The sequence below is a fragment of the Buteo buteo genome, chromosome 4, assembly GCF_964188355.1.
Source record: "Buteo buteo chromosome 4, bButBut1.hap1.1, whole genome shotgun sequence".
In the NCBI taxonomy this organism is placed as follows: Eukaryota; Metazoa; Chordata; class Aves; order Accipitriformes; family Accipitridae; genus Buteo; species Buteo buteo.
Window position 1 is genome coordinate 30,622,955 of NC_134174.1, and position 21,087 is coordinate 30,644,041.

At 42.2% G+C, this 21,087-nt stretch overlaps 1 protein-coding gene across 7 annotated transcripts in view; it reads right to left on the reverse strand.

Moving 5' to 3' along the window:
• Nucleotides 1–21,087, reverse strand: part of MICU1 (mitochondrial calcium uptake 1) — a 107,698-nt gene that overhangs the window by 65,085 nt on the left and 21,526 nt on the right. For 6 of the 7 annotated variants that reach the window (XM_075025418.1, XM_075025417.1, XM_075025413.1 and 3 more), the window contains 3 exons: nucleotides 17,755–17,938; nucleotides 10,737–10,899; nucleotides 1,058–1,101 (listed from right to left, as the gene is read on the reverse strand). In XM_075025418.1, coding sequence (XP_074881519.1) covers nucleotides 1,058–1,101; nucleotides 10,737–10,899; nucleotides 17,755–17,938 — 391 coding nt within the window. Of the gene's footprint in view, nucleotides 1–1,057; nucleotides 1,102–7,323; nucleotides 7,340–10,736; nucleotides 10,900–17,754; nucleotides 17,939–21,087 lie in introns of those variants that run through there. The other variant, XM_075025419.1, reaches the window with a different exon arrangement.

Sequence of the window (21,087 nt, forward strand, 5' to 3'; positions counted from 1 at the left end):
ACACCGCTGATGACAGGGACCCCAGCTATTTGATCACCTTCTGTCTTTACCTTTCCTCACTAAACACAAAACAAGACAGGGAACTGCACGTGTTCAAGCAATGAAGGTGCTGAATGAAATAAACAAACCTGCCGAATAAAGCCTCACATGCATTTTTTTCAGTGTTGAGGCTTTCTGGAAATGCCTGACACTATGTATCAGGTACATCACTCAGCAATGAAGGCATCAGATTCTGACTTCCCTTTGGAACAAACAGAACCTTTATTTTCAGATGATGCTGATGAAATGAAAATATTGCTAAAAGCTGGAGTACCATTATGTGCCCATAGTGATATAATGGAAGGTTAACTAACCTGCAGTTATCTGCATCAAGAAGTCGATATGAACTGCCTTTACCGTACTCCTCCATACCAATGGGATTTATGGTGTGATTAATTGGGTCTCTGATTTCCATAAAAACAGGTAGGATGCTACGCAGCTCCACTTAAGCAGGCAGACAAAACTAGATCACAGCACGCTCAACATTTTACCAACACGTATCAGGACAGCGCAAACGTCCAGAACAGTTGTGCACTGCTGCAGAAAGGACCTAAGGTTCAAAAGGGGAATGGAGTAAGGCTGTTTGATAGCGGGGGAAATACATACTCAAGATGCAGATAAAAACACAAAAGTGTCTCCTTCCTTTAGGAATCTGGAGATGAGTCTGGAAGGGAAAGGTCAAGCAAGTTTCCCCTGAAACAGCATAACTTGTGGGGCTCTCATGCAGTTATAAAGAAGCAGCAAGGAAATGTCATTACAACCTGTAATTTCCTTGCCTAACAGGATATAAGAAGAGGTAATATTCTGTCTGTAAACATTAAAATAAGACCCCTTTAGAAAAAAATAATCTTTCTGTCATTACAGAAAAAGCACTGCAATGCTACTAAACAATATAAAGCTCAGAAGAGAATACTTCAAAGACTTCATTTAACTTACACCCACATGCAGGTAATAACTAAAGGGCTCTAGGTTAAAAAAGCCATTGAATAATATACACTTAATAGTCTAATGTACTCACCTTCCCATCATAGCGTTTCACTATAAACTGATCCAGGCCCAGGTCTGAAAGAGAGAGAAAAAAAAAAAAGAATACTTAAAAAGAAAAATGCTTTTAGAGTGTAAAAGTAAGCATTTCTTGGGTTTTCTGTTTGACTGAGGATTAGAAAGTAAAATGCACCGAGTAACATCAGTAGAAAGTACCAGAACAGAAGGAAAATTTGTTTGGCTTCATGCATTTTGTACTTCGTATTTTGATCATGAAAGACAACAAACTCATGGCATCAGAGGAGACAGCCTCCTTCTAGCAGGAACAGTAGGAGCACAGCTCCCAGCACCTATCAAGAGCCTGAAATACCCACCCCAAAGTAGAAGATTTCTGCACTATTACCAGGCAAACATTTCAACCCTGATGCCCTATGTAAATGCATTTTCATAAAACTCTTATTGTTTTCAGTAACACCTTTTGAATGGCTCACAAATGGGAAAACAAAGAATTGTTCCCATAGTTAATTGGGATATTCCCAAATAAATCCAAAACTTGTTCATATTTTAGTATAAAATTGCTCGTAAATAGATTTTGAAGGAGATAAGCTGCAGCTACATTCGTAAGAAGGCAAGTACTTTAGGCAGAAGGACATCTTGAAGAAAGGCAGGGAGACAGGTTGTTTATACTAGTAAATTCTATCTCTCATACCATCACAAAATGTTTTTTCTATCTTGAAGAGGGGGAGAAAAAAAACCCTTAGCATTTGCAGAGTCAAGGCACAGAGCTCTCAATCTAACCTGCAATGCCTGGCAGGTTATATGTACACTGATGAATGCACATACAAGCAAGATGACAAAAATATTCAGGAAGATTAATTATCTGAGCTTTGCAATCCAAAGTCGGGAAGATGTGCCCTGAGAGGAGATTAAGCAGAACTCAAATTGAGCACTTCCAGTAATCTGGGAGAGCACAGGCCAATTTTCAGTTCTCTGAAGAATAAAACCCCTCAGCAGAGCGATGTCCCCTGCATTTTCTGCCACTGTTTATAATTATCACATCCTCATTTCAATTTAAATTAGAAAAAAGATGGAAAAAACAAAAGAAAACCTCTCCCACGCCTGCTGCATCACCTGCTCGTGGAGGATAGTAAAACCCTTCCCGTCTACTGAAAAAGTTCATGTTTACGGTGCAGAAAATGGAGTTATTAATCGCTCCAGGGCGACCTCCTCAACCTTTCTGAACCAAAGCAGCTAAGACTCCTCTGTCACCAATTGCAAATGCCAAGGTAATTTTCAGAGGGCTTTCTGGATTTGTGAATATTCAAGCCAGAAAGCACCTTCTCAATATTTTGTGGGCCTGACAACAGAGTGAAAATTGCATGTTCACATGCATTTGCAGACTTTAATCTTCTTCTGAAGAATTTTGTCCTCAAAGTTGTGGGTATAAACGCAGTACAGTAAGTATTGTCACATTTAAAGGCAAGATTCATTAAATAAATGCGTTTATTTTACTAGAGACATGTTATCTGGTCAGAGCTCACCCCTGACCATCCATCTAGATGCTGACCACTAAGCTGAGCTTAGCTTATGTCCATGTGTCATAATAAAGTAATTTCTCAATCACACCTCCTGTTCCCATGCCAGGAAATAGTGCTGTAAGACATATTCCTGACAGCCCGACATTATACACGTACTCACAGAAAGCTAAAAAAAGAGATGGGTTAAAAATAGGAAGTGAAAGTATGTCTTAAGGGCATCCCCCCTCCCCCAACAACTGGACACTACCATCGGGAAAGCAAACAGGTTTCAAAGCAGACCCAAAATGAATGGATGTTTGTGTAGATAAACAGCAAGGAAAGATGAACTAACAACTATTTTATATAGATATATTAAAAAAATCATATATACTTATAGATAATAAATATTTGTATAATATACAATAAATAATTATATATATACACACAAGTCTGTATGTACATATAGAAAAGTTATTCAAAACAGCCAAATGATACCTAAAAGGCAAAATACCAGTACCTATACTAAACGAAGAGGCTAGTGTTACAAACTTTGTGCTCTCCACAGATGTAACGTGAGATGGGCAAAAGGGGAGGTGATGGGGGGTATGACTGCAGGGTACTAAAAAGCACCACAAAGTTAACAGCAATAAATTTCAACAATGATGTAGTCAGCAAAAGAAGAACACACTGACGAAATCAGGAGTTTTGAATACAAGGTAATTTGCCTCCAGACTAAGGTTTGGTCCAGCCTCATTCACCTAAGCATGGAAATGTTTGTTTCCACGTGTTTACTCAATTCCTGTGGCACCTAATGAAAAGACACAGAAAAACAAAGCATCTGGGTAACCTGAGACTACTCCTGCAAGGGACAGAGCGATGGACCTTGACTGACTTACAGCTTTTTGGTAACTGCATCCAAACCCTCATGCCAGGTGTAGAAGTTACCAGGTCTGTCCTCACATTTCAGAGCTTTGAGCATTTCATTATTTGCTGAAGAAACCGCTTACAACACCACAGCAGTTACAGAAATGTAGTTATTACCCATATCATGTCAGCCTCCTTCGACACAATCGCTTCCGACGAGAAGCAAATATATAACCTTGGTTTATGCATGTCTTGGAGATCAGGAAGAGAGACATTTATATGAAAATGCAACACAAAAATTTGTCACTTCTGCTACCACCTTTTTTCATGTCTCTGTACCAGCTTGCATCACCTATTGCAAGCACAAGCATGTTGGTTCACATCAGTGTTTTATGCTCACCCTTTCTCCCAGCCATGCACAACAATATCCCCTCTGTTCTGCTGGATTAACTACACTGCATGCTTCAGTCCCTCTATAAAATTCTCCTTACCATAGCTCCCAACAGAATAAGCCAATTCAAAAGCTGAAAAAGGGCATTTATATGTTCAAAGCACACAGTTTTACTCGATACATTTTCCCTTTCCCAATACACTTTATTTTCTTTTTTATGGACTTAGCTATGTGTTTTTCCACAAGTCTTTAATCTTAACAGTTGACAAAAGGAAACCAAGAAACAAAGTGGGACTGTTGCCTGATGCCTGCTTTCTTTTTTCTTTACATTACATAAAAAACCTGAAAGGCCTTTCCTCCAAGACATTACAATAGGAATTCAGCATTTGTGTAGGCTGGAGAGCTAACGGAAACACTGCACAAATGAGGACAATCACATCTGAACAAGGAAAGGAAATAATGTTAGTTATTACATCTCTGTTATTCAAAAGGCAGTGTGCTAAGTTAAAGCTACCGCAGGATTATCTGGAAGTGATACTCTCATAAAACAAATATCCCCTGGCTGGGCTATTGCCGACGAGCTGCAGGAACACAAGCTAATAGGCACATTTAACAGTAAAAAAGAGCTTTTCCACCTTTCACTGAAAAGCCGGGGCTGAAACACTGTTTTCCAGAAATGGATTAAAGGACTTCAAGAGAGACAGCAATCAAATCCAGAAATAGTTTCAGGAGAATACCTGGCTGCTTCATGAAGTCTCCCTGCGACCGACGGCAGCGCGATGCGCGCCACAGCTACTCCAGATTGCATAGAGACCACCCAGAGTAGCTGGGCTTTGGTGCTTGTTTCTGCTCAAACCCAGAGCTTTCATCATGACCTGCCCCAGAACAGACCTTTTATTTACATGGAACACTGTACATAACCTCACCTTTCACTACACATCTGGATTATCAAAGCCCCTTTTGCTCCCCCAGCCAAGGGTTCTGCACCAGCCACGCGCTTTCAGCAGCGCCAATGGTGACCTGCAACGATTTCCAAATTTGCTCACCATAGCCAGCTTGCTTGTTATCGTTAAGTACTGCTATGTATTACTCTTACAAATTCTGATACTACCTGAAGTACTACCAGGGGACCAAGGGCAACAGCAGCATTGCTGTGGAGTACCTAAGCAAGTACCATCACTAGATGTGTTATTTCAGGTTAGACTGACACCACTTACTCATCAATACTAAGAATATAGGCATCCACTCTTATCCACATGATGGTACTTTCACAGTACACTGAAAATAAAAAACGTTTCAAAATAAATCCAAATTACTTACACTCACTGCCTGCACAATGAGGAAAAGAGGGTGTTCAACAGGAAACCCATATTCTCTGCATTTACTTCTTTCTTTTTGGGCTGGGGAGGATGTTTTAATAGAGAAGGAATTATTTATGTAAAGGAAAAAAACCCACAGGATAACCTGCTATTACTCTTGTTCAGCTCTAATCAAATCTAAAAGTTAAATGCTTATTATATTTCCATTAACAAAAACATACATTCCACAGATTCACTCAAAGCTAGCTAATTACCACACTTGATAAATATCTAAACAATTACTAAGCTCTTCATGTTATCCCATTTAAAAAAAACAAAGCCATGGGCAGCAGATGTTAGATTGCAATGTTAAAAAATATTTAACAAACTAGCATCCGGAAGAATGATTATATTATGCCAAGAACACAGTTAGGGTCAATTAGAAACCATCATGATTTCCTCTGGGATGCCAGCAGTTTTCCACTGATAGAAAAACCTTTTCAACTCCTTCCAGTCTTTATATCCTTGTCAGATTTTTCACATTATTTGGGTAACATTTACTCATCATCTGCTTTTCCTTCACTGTTGCTTGATATATAACATGGACTCTTTTTCTTCCAAGTAGATGAGCAAAAGGGCCAATTACCAAGACTGAAGAAGAGCCTGCTAACCATGCATGCAACACACTACGTTATGGGAAGAGAAAATGCTGGACCAAGTTTTCCCCTCCAGAGCTGTAATCCAGCTTCTGATGTTTGTATGCGTATTTTCCCCTGAATTTAAAATGTAATCTGCAAGCAAACAATGAGCTGCCTGAGATTTCTCAGGGGGCAACACTCTCAGGTTTGTGTTGAAGTCCAGAACTGCTTTGTTCAAAGAACTACTTTGCTCTCATCTATCTCCCTCTCCTCCACCAGGCACGTCAAGTCTCCCTACGATATGTACATTCATAACACAACTGATCAGCCATACCAACCCATCATCAATACTGGAAGCCCTAATTATTTGTTTCTTCTGATGAATATCACATAAACATGCATGTAAATGCACCTCTCACTTGCTCCTCCTTGGCTAGGTTCCTGGGGTCTCGTATCAGGCATTACAGACTCGGAAATTATTCTTGCCTAGGAATGATGTATTTTCACAGAAAAAACACCCACATCTATTCACCCTTCTAGTTCAGGAGATAACCACTGAGTTAGCTCTCCCTCTCGCTCACATCCTTTCCCTGAACACCTCTCCAGCAGATGTATTTGGGGGAGAACACAGAAGTCCCCATGAACAAACCAGAAGGCAAGTTCAGCATCTCTAGTTTCCTTCTGGGTCTTAAATATCCCGGTTGAACACTTTGCGTAACTTCAGCGATCTGTACAAGCCTAGGGAGTCCTCCCCATCCCCACCAGACCAGGTGAGTGCTTGTCACAGCTCATGACTGCTGGTTCTACAGAAGATCAGGTTCCTATTTTACAAACTTAACACAACATAACAAATCATCACCCAAGCACTGCAACAATCCGGAAGCCAGCTTGTGCTCAGCTGCTCATGAAGTCCAGACATGAAAAACAAACCGTTTCAAAACCGAGAATCAAGCTATACAGTCAGATCAAGTCACCAGACATCGGCTCCATCTTTCACAGCTCCTTTCCTCCAACACCATCCTGCGCACAGAGGCTGCAGGGGCACAGCTGCTGCTTCTGGCTGAGCTTCAACAGCATGTTCGTGGTTTCTTGCAGACAACAAAAAAAAAAAAAAAAGAAAAGAAAAAAATAGAAAAACCTTCCAGAGCATTTCCAAGAGTTCAGCTATTTGAGCTGCTGCAGAGCATGGTGGATCATGAAAAGTGTCTTGCATGCAGCAGGAATTTGGGTTAACCAGGGAGGCTAACACTGGAACTGGTTAGGTCTAACCTGTCTTCATTACAGCAAGCTGTGATGAGATACAAAGCCTTTTTTTATTTCTGTCAATCCTTATTGCAAAGACCAAAAAAACCTAGTACTGGCCGAGTATGTCACAGCTCCTTTTTAGTCCAGGATGCCCCAAAATACTCACTTTCCCCAGGAAAACAAGCAATGCAGAATGGAAACAGAGAAAGCTGGGGAAATTGAGGAAACTCACAGACTAGGAAAGAGAGGAGGACTGGGCAGGCCACCACCAAGCAGGTCCAAGCACTTAGAAACATTAATGCAGGCCAACAGCTACGTAGGACTACAGAGAATGCGCCAGCAATGACCTGCAAGTATCGGGCACGGTTACAGCTCGAGTCATGGCTTCATACACCTTTTCCAGCAAAAGCCCACTCTGTCTTCAAAGAGCTGCAACATCTAAAATGGAGGGTTTTGCAAACCCTAACCCAGAGACCGAGACATCATTTTCAGTTGATTTTGGGCTGGGGTACCAAGCAAGTGCCAGGTACGAAGCAACCATCCCTGCTCATCCAGCCTTGGAGCCGAGCAACCTCTCAGCTACCAGAGGAGGTGGAAGGAAAAAAACAACACAGGACTGCAGGGAGCAGATATCACTGCCCACGCTTCTGTTAGCACTTGGACTTTTGAGATAGCAGATAAAGATTTTTTTTTTTTTTTCTTCTTTTTAAAGCAGCTTCCAAGTTTAATGCCACTCTCTGGCTTACTCTGACAGACACTTGCAAGCTCAGCAAGAGTGTGTCACACCTTAAGCACATCTTGTTTACTTGGAAAAGCTACAGCACAAAGTTTTACTGAACTATTAAGAGAAAGCAACCCACAGGAGCTAATGAACTGGCATTCATTTCCCCCAGGCTAGCAAAACACAGTCTAGAATTAAGTTGACACTTTATTGACAATAAATCAAACTTTCCCCTACGTAATCCATAAAAATGAATCAGGCATAAGATACCTCACAGTAGATTAGCAGTTTTAAAATAAGTACAACAGATACTCAGATACCTCATTACTCCATATCACTTATATTCCATAGTATTTTCTCTCCATAAAATAGCAGATACATTAACAAGAAGTTACTTACTGACATTAGGACCAGCATCTTAAGCATTCAGAGCATCCCCTGCACTGCTCATGTTTTGGCCTGCTTATGCAGGACCAGCAGGCGATTGCTTCGCCACACAAACCTACCAACAAATACCGCTCACGGAAAACCTTGGGATCAGCAGGACTGCAGAAAGTAACCTGTAGTTCAGTTCAAGCATTAACCTACCGAGCTAGTATGATTGCAGCAGGCTACAACGCTACCTGAAGGAGATTTCCAAAGCGTGCTCAGGGCTACATCACTACCCAAAGGAGCGTCCTGGTACGAAGGCGGGATGCTCCAGCCCTGGTGGAGGACACACCCGAGTCGTGACTAACGGAGAAAGCAGCCCTGGCATTTCCCTACTAATATATTATCTAGATTATCCTATGAGTCAAAAGTACCAAATGGATGTAAAGTATGGAAATAAACCAGCCAGCAGGTAGCAGTCTTTGTCTTCAATTCCTGGTTTTAAATCAGAACTACTTTTTTTTTTTTTCCCCACTACCAGCTTTTAAAACATTTGGGAACAAGGTTATGGCTGGTTTGACTTTACTGTAGCATTAAGTGTTTTACTCTTCTACTGTTTATTATGTATTAAAAAAACATTTATTGTGATTGCCATGATGTACAGTGCTCGTAAGGAACAACCATCCTAGCAGCAGCTTCATCTAGAAGCAAGTCCATGACAGTAATGTTCTTCAAGATGGATTTTCAAACCAACAAGACAGAAGATGCCCATGCTCCTGCTTTGCCTGCTGATGGGCACCCAAAGCTCAATTTCCATCCCATTCAACTTTCCAAGAGCACCTCTAAGTATCACTAAGGCAATTTTCTTCCCTTATAGGCTGCTTTGTGTCACTGACTGGCAGCATTTACAGGCACTTAAAGGCAGCGACAGGCTTCACAGAGCCATTTAAGCAGCTCACCTAGCCAGGATAATAATAGTTACAGCAGGAAGTTAGTGGCTAAGACTGACAAATTATTTCCCATTAGTCACCTTTGCTTGTCTCCGAAGTAGGTATTTTCTGAGCTCTCTTCCACCTATTTTCTGCACACACTTTAAAATGCACCAAGCACATACGTTGTATGGAAGAAGTAAAAGAGGATCAGATGCGTTCAAATTAAACAGAATGTTTTCTATTTTTAAGCTGGTTGACAAAAAAAATAATTACTTGCATGGGAAGACTCACACTCAACCAGGTGCTAGTGCTTTTCAAATTACCAGTTCAAGGAGCTTTAGATAAAGACGGTAACACACAATTTCAGCATCTAGGAACACTATCGTCTGTTTATTGCTCAAACTACTTCTTCACTGAAGATGAAACCATGTAATTCATATGAAAACGGCAGCCATTTTCAGGACTTGATAATAAATATCAATTCACCAACATTCTTTTAACACTAATGCCAGGATTATTTTTTCGTCCCTCCTGCACACACTTCATATTGTTGTTTTCTAAGCACAAGCGTACATGGTATTTATTTAGCAGCTGTCATGCAAGACATCAAAGCAGTTTCACACTTTGTACATAAACCCCACTCTCAAAAAGTTAACATTTGGGGACTGAGGTTCTTGATTAATGCCTGCAGAGAGAAGAGCCTGTTTCATTCTTTCAGATACACTGTGGGAGCCCAAGAAACCTGATTTCCCATGTCTCATCCAAAAGACAAATCTTCTCCAAAACAGAAGACAAGCAAAATCCTCCTGCTACCCCACAAAAACCAACCTCTTACCAAATGCTCAGGACACAGCTTTTCAGACCAGAAAAAAAGTGTCTGCTCTCCTGCTTGTTGCCAGCTAAACCCCCAGAGGTACCACAGCTAACATGCTTCCCTGCAATCCACAGGGAATTTGAAGCCAGCAGAGGTGAGTCCCACCCTGGCCAGCAGCATCGCAGCTCAGCCAGGCACATGGGGCTGCCTGGACCCCTTTATTGCTAAGGTTTCCTTGCCAAAGCAACCTCCTTTTGTAGGTCTATGAACAGTTCTGAAAATGTTTCCATTGAAGGTAATCTTTCACGATTAAATATGTAAGAAAGTAATCTCATCTGCTCTTCAAGGGCTCATGAGCTCTGCTATGCTGCAATAACACTCTAGGCAACATGGAAGGCATCAGGCTAATTTTGGGTTTGGAGCGTGGAGATGGAATAGATAGCTTCAGGAGGTGCTTTCCAGCCCTAGCAATCCCAGGTTCAAAGCTCCCAAGAAGCATACCACGACCAAAACTTCTGAACCTGAATGATCACCATTATTTGGCAGTACTGCACTGCTGCCAGTCAGCCAGGTTCAAGCCAGCATGAACACGCTGCAGGCTCTGCTGGAGACACGAGTGTGGCTCCTGCACAGCTGCACTGGTAGCTTTATGCTTCACTCCTGCATCTGTTGTATCTCCATTATCCTGCCACACATCATAGCATTGCCATCACGTATGGGTTTAGAGCATCACTTTTTTTCACTGTGGCAGCACCCTAATCAGACAGCAACCCCCCTTTTGTGCTGTACCTCTCAACATAACGAGAACGATACCAGACAATATAACTGTTTGATGGAAAGTTTAAAGATCAGGTAAGTAGAGACTGGAGAGTTTATTTCATTCACTGTATTAGTTCCTCCCATTACTACACACACATCACTTACTTTCTGGTTGTTTTTCATTAGGTGTTATCGATCTCACGAAATCCTGCGGTGTCATAAAAACCTCTGATTCACCATGCTCGTTTATGACTTTCAAAGTGGCAAAGTATCTGAAGATTTTGTCCGGTGTGGAGTAGGCTCTGATCCTGTTCTCATATTCCATGACCTGGAAATGAAATTTAACCAGCATTAGATGTGCATGGTTCCTCCCCCAACACCTACACTAGCAGCCACCCTTAGTCCTCTGAAGGTTTTGCCACAGGACAACAAAGCTGTGTGCAGCAACACAACACTTGAGAAAAAAATGCTGAAAGGGTCAACCCCCCCTCCTAGCCTCAGCCTTTGAACTACCAGGAAAATTGGAAATATCAGTTCCTGATGTCCCAGGATTACGAGCAAACACTAAGAGTCTTCACTATCAGTACGTTTTGACTGTTCACGATGGCAGAGGAAAAACAAATTAACAAAATCCCTGAAGGCGCTTTTAAACATGAACATAAAACAGCACTAGTATCACATTCATGAATCTAAAGCAGCCCAACATTTTAACCATAGTGTTGAAGGGACTGATTTGTGATTAATAAATGAAGTAAAAGAAAAAAAGTCTTGGAGAGCTGGGAGAGACCTTCACTTTCAAGCCGAGCCTTGTAAAAAACTACTTGGAGCCGCAGCTGGTTGCTCAGTCACCCAACCTCATTTTTTCCTCTTTTCTATCACATTGGCAAAGTACTGCAGAAGCATTCCTTAGTCAGTCCTCTTCTCCCCACCAATCTGCCACTTGCTAACTCTGCCAGCAGCAATTATTTTGTACCTAGAACCATTTTCCCCAACACACAACTGGAATTAATCAAAGAGAACAGAAAGCTTTTATAAACAAAATCACAACATAAGGCCACAAGGGAGGAAAAAGGCGCAAAGACCTACACTTCATTATGTATTACAGCAGAAAACTTTCCTTCTTAGTTCAGCTTTTTATTCCTGCATTACATGCCATGTTTAACAATCCATAATGTACTTGAAACCTTCAGTACTTCTGGCCAAGAGCCACAGGAGAAAAAAAAAACAACCAACGATCTGCTGGAAGAGAACAGGCAAGATCAAGGGTATTGCCAAGGTGGCTGTAGATCATTTACGGCTTTGGTCCTGTTTCAGCCTTGTCCTTTAACTCAAACAACTTCTCCACCCTGATGTTTATCAGACAGAAAACACCCTCTCCACTTTTTCATACTTCTAGGATAAAACAAGCCAAAGCTTTTAATCCCCCAAGCCAGGCTTCAGAAAAGCAACTAGGGGAAAGCAAAGCCTCTCTCCTCTACATTTGTTCCAGTTCATATCTCCAGCAAATGCAGCCAGAGCTGACATTATCTATAATGACAATATCTAAAGCATTCTCCCCACTCTTCTTAGCATCACCACAGCTTTTTCATAATTCAGAAATGTCCTTGCATCAACCACTACAACCAGCTCCCTCTTTCCTGCAGTCACCAGCACAGAAGAAAATTTTTTTACCTTGGCCCTTTTGCTACTAGACTTTGCACCTATAATCAAACCTAATCCCATTTTTATTGCTTCAGTCCACAAGGTCCACCAAAGATAAGGGCACTGGATGGAGAACAATTATTTTATTGCAAAGTTGCAAGTCATCATTTATCAGCCGAACCCTGGTAAACGACAACACACACTTTCCTGGCTCTTTCCAGCTGCCAAGCTGCACATCTTTGTCTAGAGCTCCCACCTGGCAGGCAGTAACTTGTTATGCCAAAGTTATCTTTTGACTCATGATTGCAGGCACATATCTCACTCCTTCCTGTAGTGTGACCTGGTATCATGAATAATACCCCACCCAAGTTGGCCAGCCAAAACCATAGTTAACTATTTTTACCTTTGAGCAAGACAACTAAAACCAACTACAGTATCAAGCCCAGGACTGGAGCCAAGAGCAGACACCACAGACCATGACCAGCAGCTCCCTCCACTCATGACACCCTTTCAACACAGCCCGCTTTCCAGTTAAAACACTTGTCTGCCTGAGATTTACATTACTCCCAATTCTCCAAGCTTGTGGAAAAATTTTTTGCAAGGGACTATCAAATGCTTTCTTTCAACCCAACTAGGTAACTCACACCTCTTACTCAACAACTCCATTCCTGCACAAAAGACATTACTCCTGACACTTCTGCTAGTAAAACCATGTTTCATTTTATCCCATTTGACTTCACATCTGCAGCGGATCTTTCCTCTATATCTGTTTTAAGATCTTGCTAAGATGCTACTGATAGGCCTGTTGCTGTCAGGTGCTTTCCTTCTCATTTTTGGAGTATGGGCATTGCCTCGCCTGACATCTTTACAGAGATTCCTCCTTACCAGTCCAACAACTTCACTGCCAACTCTTTCTTATTCCAAGCTCAGGGTAATCCTCAAGGTACCTGCCTTATTGATGTTAAGCTGTCTACATTTTGCTTCAACTTTGGGCACAGCAATTTTCCCACACCCCATTCAGATCCATGCTGCATGCTCAGACCACCACGATCATCACTTGCAACAGAAGCAAAGCGTCCATTTACTACGTGGTTCCTTCCTAGATCATTTGCCATTCCGTCTTCTATCCACGCGTACTGCTAAATGAAGAGCTTCATCGGATGATTGCCAGGCCCTCATGAGGATGTGATTTTGAATACACGACTCAAGAACAGGAAGGGTCAGTTTGTTGCTCAAAAGCCATGTGCGGCTCCCAAAGCAACGTGGCGTGGCTCACAAAAGCTTACTACCGACACAGGCTAAAAAAAGGTCTCCTGTCTCTGCGTGCAGCACAACAACCCCACACAGATCTGCAAACCCAGAGGTTTGTCCCCATGCGGTCTGTGGTTTCATAAGAAATATATAAGTGGTTTTGGGCTTCCCCTCATCGAACAAAGGCAGCTGAATGCCTTTACAAAAATAGGACCTCAGTGTGCAGCAGGTGGAGAGCTGCCGGTCTCATTTTGCATTAGGTCTCAGAGCAGCATCAGACAGCAAAGCAGGAAAATAAGGATTTTCAATGACCATCATCTTCTGATGCAAAGTTTGCCACGTCTGGCTAAAGAGAGCTGAGCTGGCCTACCGCCTCCATGAAGTCTCAAAGCAGCCTCTCTAACGCCCACTGCAGTATAAGAAATGTGTGCTACCTGTTAAGCGATTTGAGTTTCAGATCCGAAAGGGAAAATGATTATGTACAGCTACTCAGTTTCATGGGAAGCTACGGTTAGTTTTAATTATCTGCACCCATTTGAGTTCCAACAATTAGCTGTGACATACATGGAACCAGAATTTTTCTGGACAAATACATTCCTGAAAAATTATGAGGGACAACAGTCTTGAATAAGTCACAATGCAGACCAAAAAAGTAGAATCTAAAATACTTGTTTAGTATCTCACAGGCTGTTTTCATCACAACTGAAATCGCACTTCTTCCTCAAACTTTCCTACAAGAACTGAGCAAATGCAGCAACACTTCTTCCCTTTTGCCTGCAGCTGAACTCACAATTGCCTCATTTTTGCTAACATGGTCTAATCAGCTGGCAAAAGCTGACAAATACACTATAACCCATCCCTCTGACTTCAAGACTGGATTGAACATGAAGCTAGGTCAAGGAAGGAACAGCCAAAACCCTGCAAATGGGAACAACTCACTTATTCAAGACCGAGTGCTAAATACAAAGCGGGTGATAATATGGGCGCCCTGATCTCGCTATACAAATGTGAAAATAAAAGCACACGTGTATATATTTGGGTATACACACCACCATTTGTGAGGTGTTTTTTATACTGCTTCAAAACAATCTGGACATAAAATCATCCCAGGCAAGTCTCTCCTCTCATGACGTCTCACCTAGGAAATACTCCAAAATACTTTGCTGGCAAAGCGTGCACCCAGGCGGCTGCCTTCCCCCAGTATGCACCAGCCCTCGATGCAGTGGAGAGCAGCCAAAAATTCTCATCCTGTCCCCAGAACTGCAGCCTCATGTAATCAGGGGCCTCCAGAAAGACATTACGTGACCAGAAGGAAAAAGGCCCTTTTTGGCATTTATTAATAGAATATGTACTGGAAGAGAAAGATGAGCAAGTAATCCCTATTGCTCTACAAGAGCAAAGCTGCTGTTGAGACAGTCAATGTTTACGCTAAGCCTCAGGTTAAAAGGAAAAAAAATTAAATCCTGTGCAGACATGAAAATAAAGCTCTAAATTAACATCTTAATTCACTTCCAGAGCATCACTGGGGCCTCCCTGACCATGTGAAAGTGCATGTATCTTAGCAGGGTATATTAATTAGGATTCACTTTCTTTGTGTTTCCTACTGTAATGCACACCAAAATGAAGTCTCAGCACGACTAACACTCCTAAGGCAGCATGCCTGCAGGACTCGGAAAACACTGTAAGGGGATCTTGATAAAGCAGTGGTAATGCTGCATGCAAACACTTCTAGCAAGTTAATTAACACATCAGCCCACCCACCGCTCATCCGCCTTCAAACTACAGCAGCTATAGAAGCTATCTTTTCCTTTTCTGCCTTACAGAGTCAGGAGCGATACATCGCATAGCCTGCAAGACAGCACGTGCCCAGTGACCATCCACCACATGCAACCCCAGCACCAGCCCCAGCAGATGCAGAATGATTTGTATTTCAACTTCCTCTTCACTGAATCACTTCCCAAAATAGCAATGTCAAGCCTACTTTATTATTTCACCACTAATCATCAACTTCATTAAAAGCAACATTGGGATAACAAACAAGTGTTAAACACTTTCAGTTAAGCTTATTTTTTTCTCAAGGAAAACGCCACACTATTTTCAATTAATTATGGGAAGAGTTGGAAAGGGTTTTTACTGTGGGTGGTGGTGGTTGTTTTTTTAAAAACATACAGAAGGGTCAGGAATTCACTAGGTGCTATACAACTCATCAGAGGAGCAGCGCATCCTGGGAGCAGCCCTGATTTTGAGTTGGGAGCCAGGGCACACCTTCCTCTGTCATCTGAGCTGGAAACATTCAGACATACCTCCTGAGCTGACTCACTAGGGCAACTGCTGATCAAACACCAAGCCCACAATGGAGCCGCTCAAACACAAACATGGAACCTAGCACCTGGGAGACTACCAGTTACATCCTGCATTAAACGAAGCAAAAGCAACAGTGGCATTCAGGGCACAGAAGATACACTCTGTCTTAAGGCTGGGGAGAAAAGGGCTTATGTTGGCAAAAAGATTGTGAGGTCTGTTTTAAACAGTGTTCTCCCTGCTGAAATTGCTGCTCCTGAGTAGAAGGCTGTAGGAAGAAGGAAGACCATGGACTGAGAAGGGATCCAGGCTACATGTTGTTCCCACCGGACCTGTTGGGCACCCTCCACACCTGGCTCACGTCTTATTTGGAAAGCGCGGCCACATTCTTCCCCTGCCTAGTATGGGAAGGAAAGAGCTGGCCAACGCAGGCATGGCTCCTAACAACTGGAATAAAAGTCCTTGCTGGCAAACAAACTTTCTCTGGCTCCCTTGCCAGAAGCAACCAGCCACATAAGGCAAAAATCAATCATTACATTTACTGTATCAACAACTGTTCTTTTTTAAATATAAGCCTGTGGATGAAGGTGGATCATTTCTTTGCTCTTTGCAACCTGCCTCCATCTGCTGACACTGGACAAAATAACCCGCTTTTCTTGAGTGGTGCTGGCAAGAGTCAAAGTTTTGCTGAAGCTGCCAGAGTACCTGACACCCAGTTGCCAAGTAAAGCAGCAGAAGCTGAGAACCCATATTCCTGGACAATTCTGAATATCTCAGTGTAGTATCTTACAACATAACTTCACTGAGCTACCACCAGTGTGGCACAACAGGGAGAGCTTGGAGCCCCACATACCACAAGGCACTTGAAATTTCAAGTTGTGTAATCTACTCTAACCAAGAACAGAATACGATTCAGCAACTTCAAACAGAACAGCTCTTAATTTTTTATGAAAAGCTGTTAAGCCACTATATACAACCATCCACAATTTAACAGCTAATGAGATGCAGCCTCCAGGATACGGATTTAAAAATAATTATCAGAGGCAAATCATACAGAAAGGAATTGTGAAGAGCATATACTCCCGTTCTCTTCTTTGGCACTGCAAAGATATTAAATCATCCAACACAGCCCCATAAAACCAACATCCAGACAGGTTTAAAAAAATAAAATACTGCTGTCTGCCAACTCTCAGTTACAGGCTTCTCCATCAGACCAAATCGTACATCTTGCAATAACAGTGGTTATAGATAGTACCAAACTAGCTGTCAGACAGTTCTGAGGAGCCCAAAGCTCTCAGGATTGCCCAACAGTGAAGGCAGGTCACAAGCTGACAATGTAGTTCATTACTCAAGCTTTCCTCCTCTTGAAAATGTGTCTGATATGAAAATGAAATAGGCATAAGCATCAAGAGGGACAGATGACTAACCATGAACAGGGAGCGAGGCTGTATTTCAACAACTACATTTACAAAGAATAATTAAAGAAAAAAATTAAAGTACGCCTTTCCTATAACCCTCCCTTCCACATTCATCCTTTACTTCCTCCTACATACATTGTTTATGTTCACAGGCAAAACTGGATAGACTCAGAGACACACATGCTGGATGCCCTACATGGTTTTAAAGCTTTTGCACTGATTCCCTACTCTGCACGCACCATCCTAACAGCCATCAAGGCAGGAGCCTCGATTTCTCAGCGAGCCATTTCTCAGACATCCAGCTGGAGATGGGAAGAGAGGTCTTTACTTCAGAGGATCAGTGTACTATGGTTTCCAAATAAACAAGTTTCAACCTAAAGAAATCAAGGTAGCATGCCAAGAAAGGAGGTTCCCAAAACAGTAAGGTCCCTTAGAAAATAAAGACAAGTACAGAGCAAAGCCAGATTCTATACACGTGCTGAACCACAATTTGAATAAGATGTTCTGCAAGTCTTCTCCCTTTCTCCACTGCAGTGCAACGGCTGCAGGTGTAACACGCCCAAGTTTAATACCTTACGGTCCCTGAACCCAGAACGCTTTTTCTTCTTCCCTTCTGGCTGAGCTTCCTCGTCGCCCGATGCAACGGCCTTTCTGCCCTCACTGCCGCTGCTCTCCTCCTCCTCCTCATGCTTCACCTTCTCACTTGGCTCTGTCCTCGGATCCTGTTTTACAGAGGACGAGTCTTCTGCGTAGGCCCTGTACAAGGGAAAAGAAAACACTGGTTTAGGAAATTATCGGAAGGAGTGCTAAGGCTACAAAGATGGCCCTGCAAGGGTCTCCCTGAATGAAACTCCTGTTACAGTTCACCATGGAGCACTGCAAAGCAAAAACAAAGAAGTGATCAGTCTCCTCGGAATACTGCGTACTTTTCCCTGCTGTAATCAAATTTCTACCACCCCCACCCTAAAACCCAAACTAATAATCACAGGAAGATTTTCTAGTCCAAGAACGCCAGAGCAAATCACTCAGGGATTTATCGTACCCTCTCCCAAAAACTACAAATGCAAGAAAGATTGGGAAGGGCATACCATACCTCCTCTAGTGCTAAACTCCACGCCTGGTCCCCAAAAAAGATTTATATGAAGTGATAGAAATGTGTTTTACCATCAGCACTGCAGGATTCAGAAAGAATAGCCTATTTGTTTCAGCTCAACTGATTTATTTTCTATCTCCAGCAGGTGACAGGCTGTTTTATTTCCCTCTTCCACCAATGACTCTTCTAAACTCCAGTGTTACAGGATTTGTGACAACAAAAACTGGAGTTGTTTATCCTCGAGCTCAAAATACAACTCTGGCAGAGCAAAGGACCCCTTTCCCCTGTTTCTAGACCAAGACTCAATACTCAAAATCACTCAGTCTAAGCCATGAGCAACTCACAGAATTGCAACTGGCAATAGGGTAGTTAAATAAAAAGCAGGATAAATCCATAAGCCAAGCAGTGCTATGGCTTTCCTATGCTTTATTTGTAAAGCAGTTCATAATCAGACAGAGCTCAGACCACATTAACATCAGTGAAATTATAATCTCTTAAGGATATGTTAACATGTCACAAGCAACAAAGTGAACGGTTTGACAAAATTATTTCTCTTTCTAAAGGACACAAACAGCTCAGGCAAACATCCTAGCCTGCCTGTAACGAAGGGAAGCTGCCTCTACTTTGCATTCCTGGTGATTTATTTTGGATTAAGCACAGGGTGCAGGGCTTGCACACAGTTAGGTGCCACTCATTAGCCAGCAGCCTTCGGATGAAAGCTGGTACTTTGCTACTCCCTGTAACTATGAACATGGTCATTTACAGCTGCATGAGTTTATTCAAAGAAGTCTGCCTTGGGAGAAAAACAAAAACAAACCAAGATTTTTTTAGTTTCCCAAGCTTTAAGCAAAAGGCTACACATATTTCATCCTACCAGTTTCCTGGAAAACACAGATGTGGTATGTAAAACTAGCAGAGAAGAGTCTATGCCTGTCTCCCCAGCAATACACAGCTTGGCAGCAATCTCAGTGCGCCACCTTCCAAAGAAGAAGAAATGAGGGTAGGTGCTCCTTCAATTAATTTAAATGCTATCAAAATAAATAGACAACTCACTCCTTACCAGCATCCAACAATTCACTAACAGTCACAGTACAGGATAGATGGGGAAGGGCTAAAGAACTCAAGTCCTTCCACAGTACTGGTGGGAAGCAAAAATTTTATTATTCTAGCATAAACTCCCAAGAGTGAAACATGACAAAAGCAAATTAACTTTTGTTCATATTGTGACAAATACTTCAGCAAAGTACCAAAAGCACTTGAACAACCACCAAGATCCTAGCATTGCTTTGAAATGCAATAACCCATGGCACTATGACTGGGTTAAAGCAGTTCAGAGGCTTCTAGTCCACCCTGGGACAGAATACAACTCCATTGCAAGGGTTTGATTTAATAAAATACACAAGTGCTTGGTGAAGAGCAGCACTAATCATGCCTTTTCATGCAAAATGGAGTCTAACATGCCAGCCTCTCCTTTCTGAAAAGGTCCTGAGCCTTTATTTGCCAATAAATTTTCGTAAGTCTTATAGCAAAGCACCATCTTTAAGACCTCCACTGAACCAAACTGTCACAAACAGGATCCGAGTCCTCCACAAGCATCTTAAGATAGGGAAATTATTTCCCCAAAAAAGCCAGATGCCAATCTGTCTCTTGGAGCATGAAGTCCACACTGGCACCTCTACTGAAGCCCTTCCTGAAAGTTTAATCAGCACTGGCACATCCTTGTGGAGTTATAGTATTGGCTGATATGCAGTTTGCTAGAACAAGCTGTCAGCACTGCTGGTGTAGCTTCAGCCGGCAACAAGGAAAGCCCTTGTGTAGGCAGGACACCAGTCTTAAGTAGCTCTGATAGAATCTCTTGGGAAAAGGTCCTGGGGACAGAAAAGCAGTAGACAATTGATTGCTTATCTACACAGCTAAGCTATTCCACATGAAACATGCCAGAGAATAGCTTTATCAGTGAAGATTTGCTCCTGTAATGCTTGACTGACAGCTAGCAAACTAGGGAAGAGATAGATGAAATTCAAAATCAAACATTTTCAGCAGATCCTACGCATTCCTTCAATCCATCATGCTGTCAAGCCAGCTACAGCAATACAGACATAGGCTGTTTGAATACAGTCGGCTTTCCCCTCCCCCACTCTAGTTTATCCAGGTAATTAACTCTGCTCTACATTTAGATCACCATCCCAGCATACAAGCAAAATGAGCTATGAGAATAAAAGCAGAGTCTGTAGTCTACTTCTCAAGCAAGGCTTTAAACAGTACCTGTTATTCCTCACCTCACCTCCAAACTACTCACTGAATTAACCACTGAAGGATCTGCTCTCTACGTACACCTACTCTCTGTCTATTTTACATCCTGCACAACCATCCTCTTCTGAAATCCCTGGCTTCCAACAACTGCAACTTCTATACTGCGCCCACATAAAGGAGTCTTTCAATGCAGATGTCAGAGTAAGGCTGGAAAAAACCCATAGCTCCAGAAATATCCACCCTGCTGGACTGCCATCAGCAAGTGAATTTTTTGATGAGACTGACTTTCCAATGGCATCCCTGTTGCTACAGTTTCTGCACAAGAGGAAAAGGAAAATACAAAGACTCCCTTCACTGTGCGCCAAGGCTAGCTGCCAGCCTCTCTCCAAGGAGCATGCCTGCCCTGGATCCTAGCTGCCATGCTTCAACCCTCCCAATCTCTTCAGGTTTCTCCCCCCCCTGCAGTGAACTGAATTTGAGGCAAAGATTGTATTTCCTATCTATTTAGTAATGTCTTCTTTTAATCCTTGGAGAAAGCCAACAATCAAGCATAAGATTA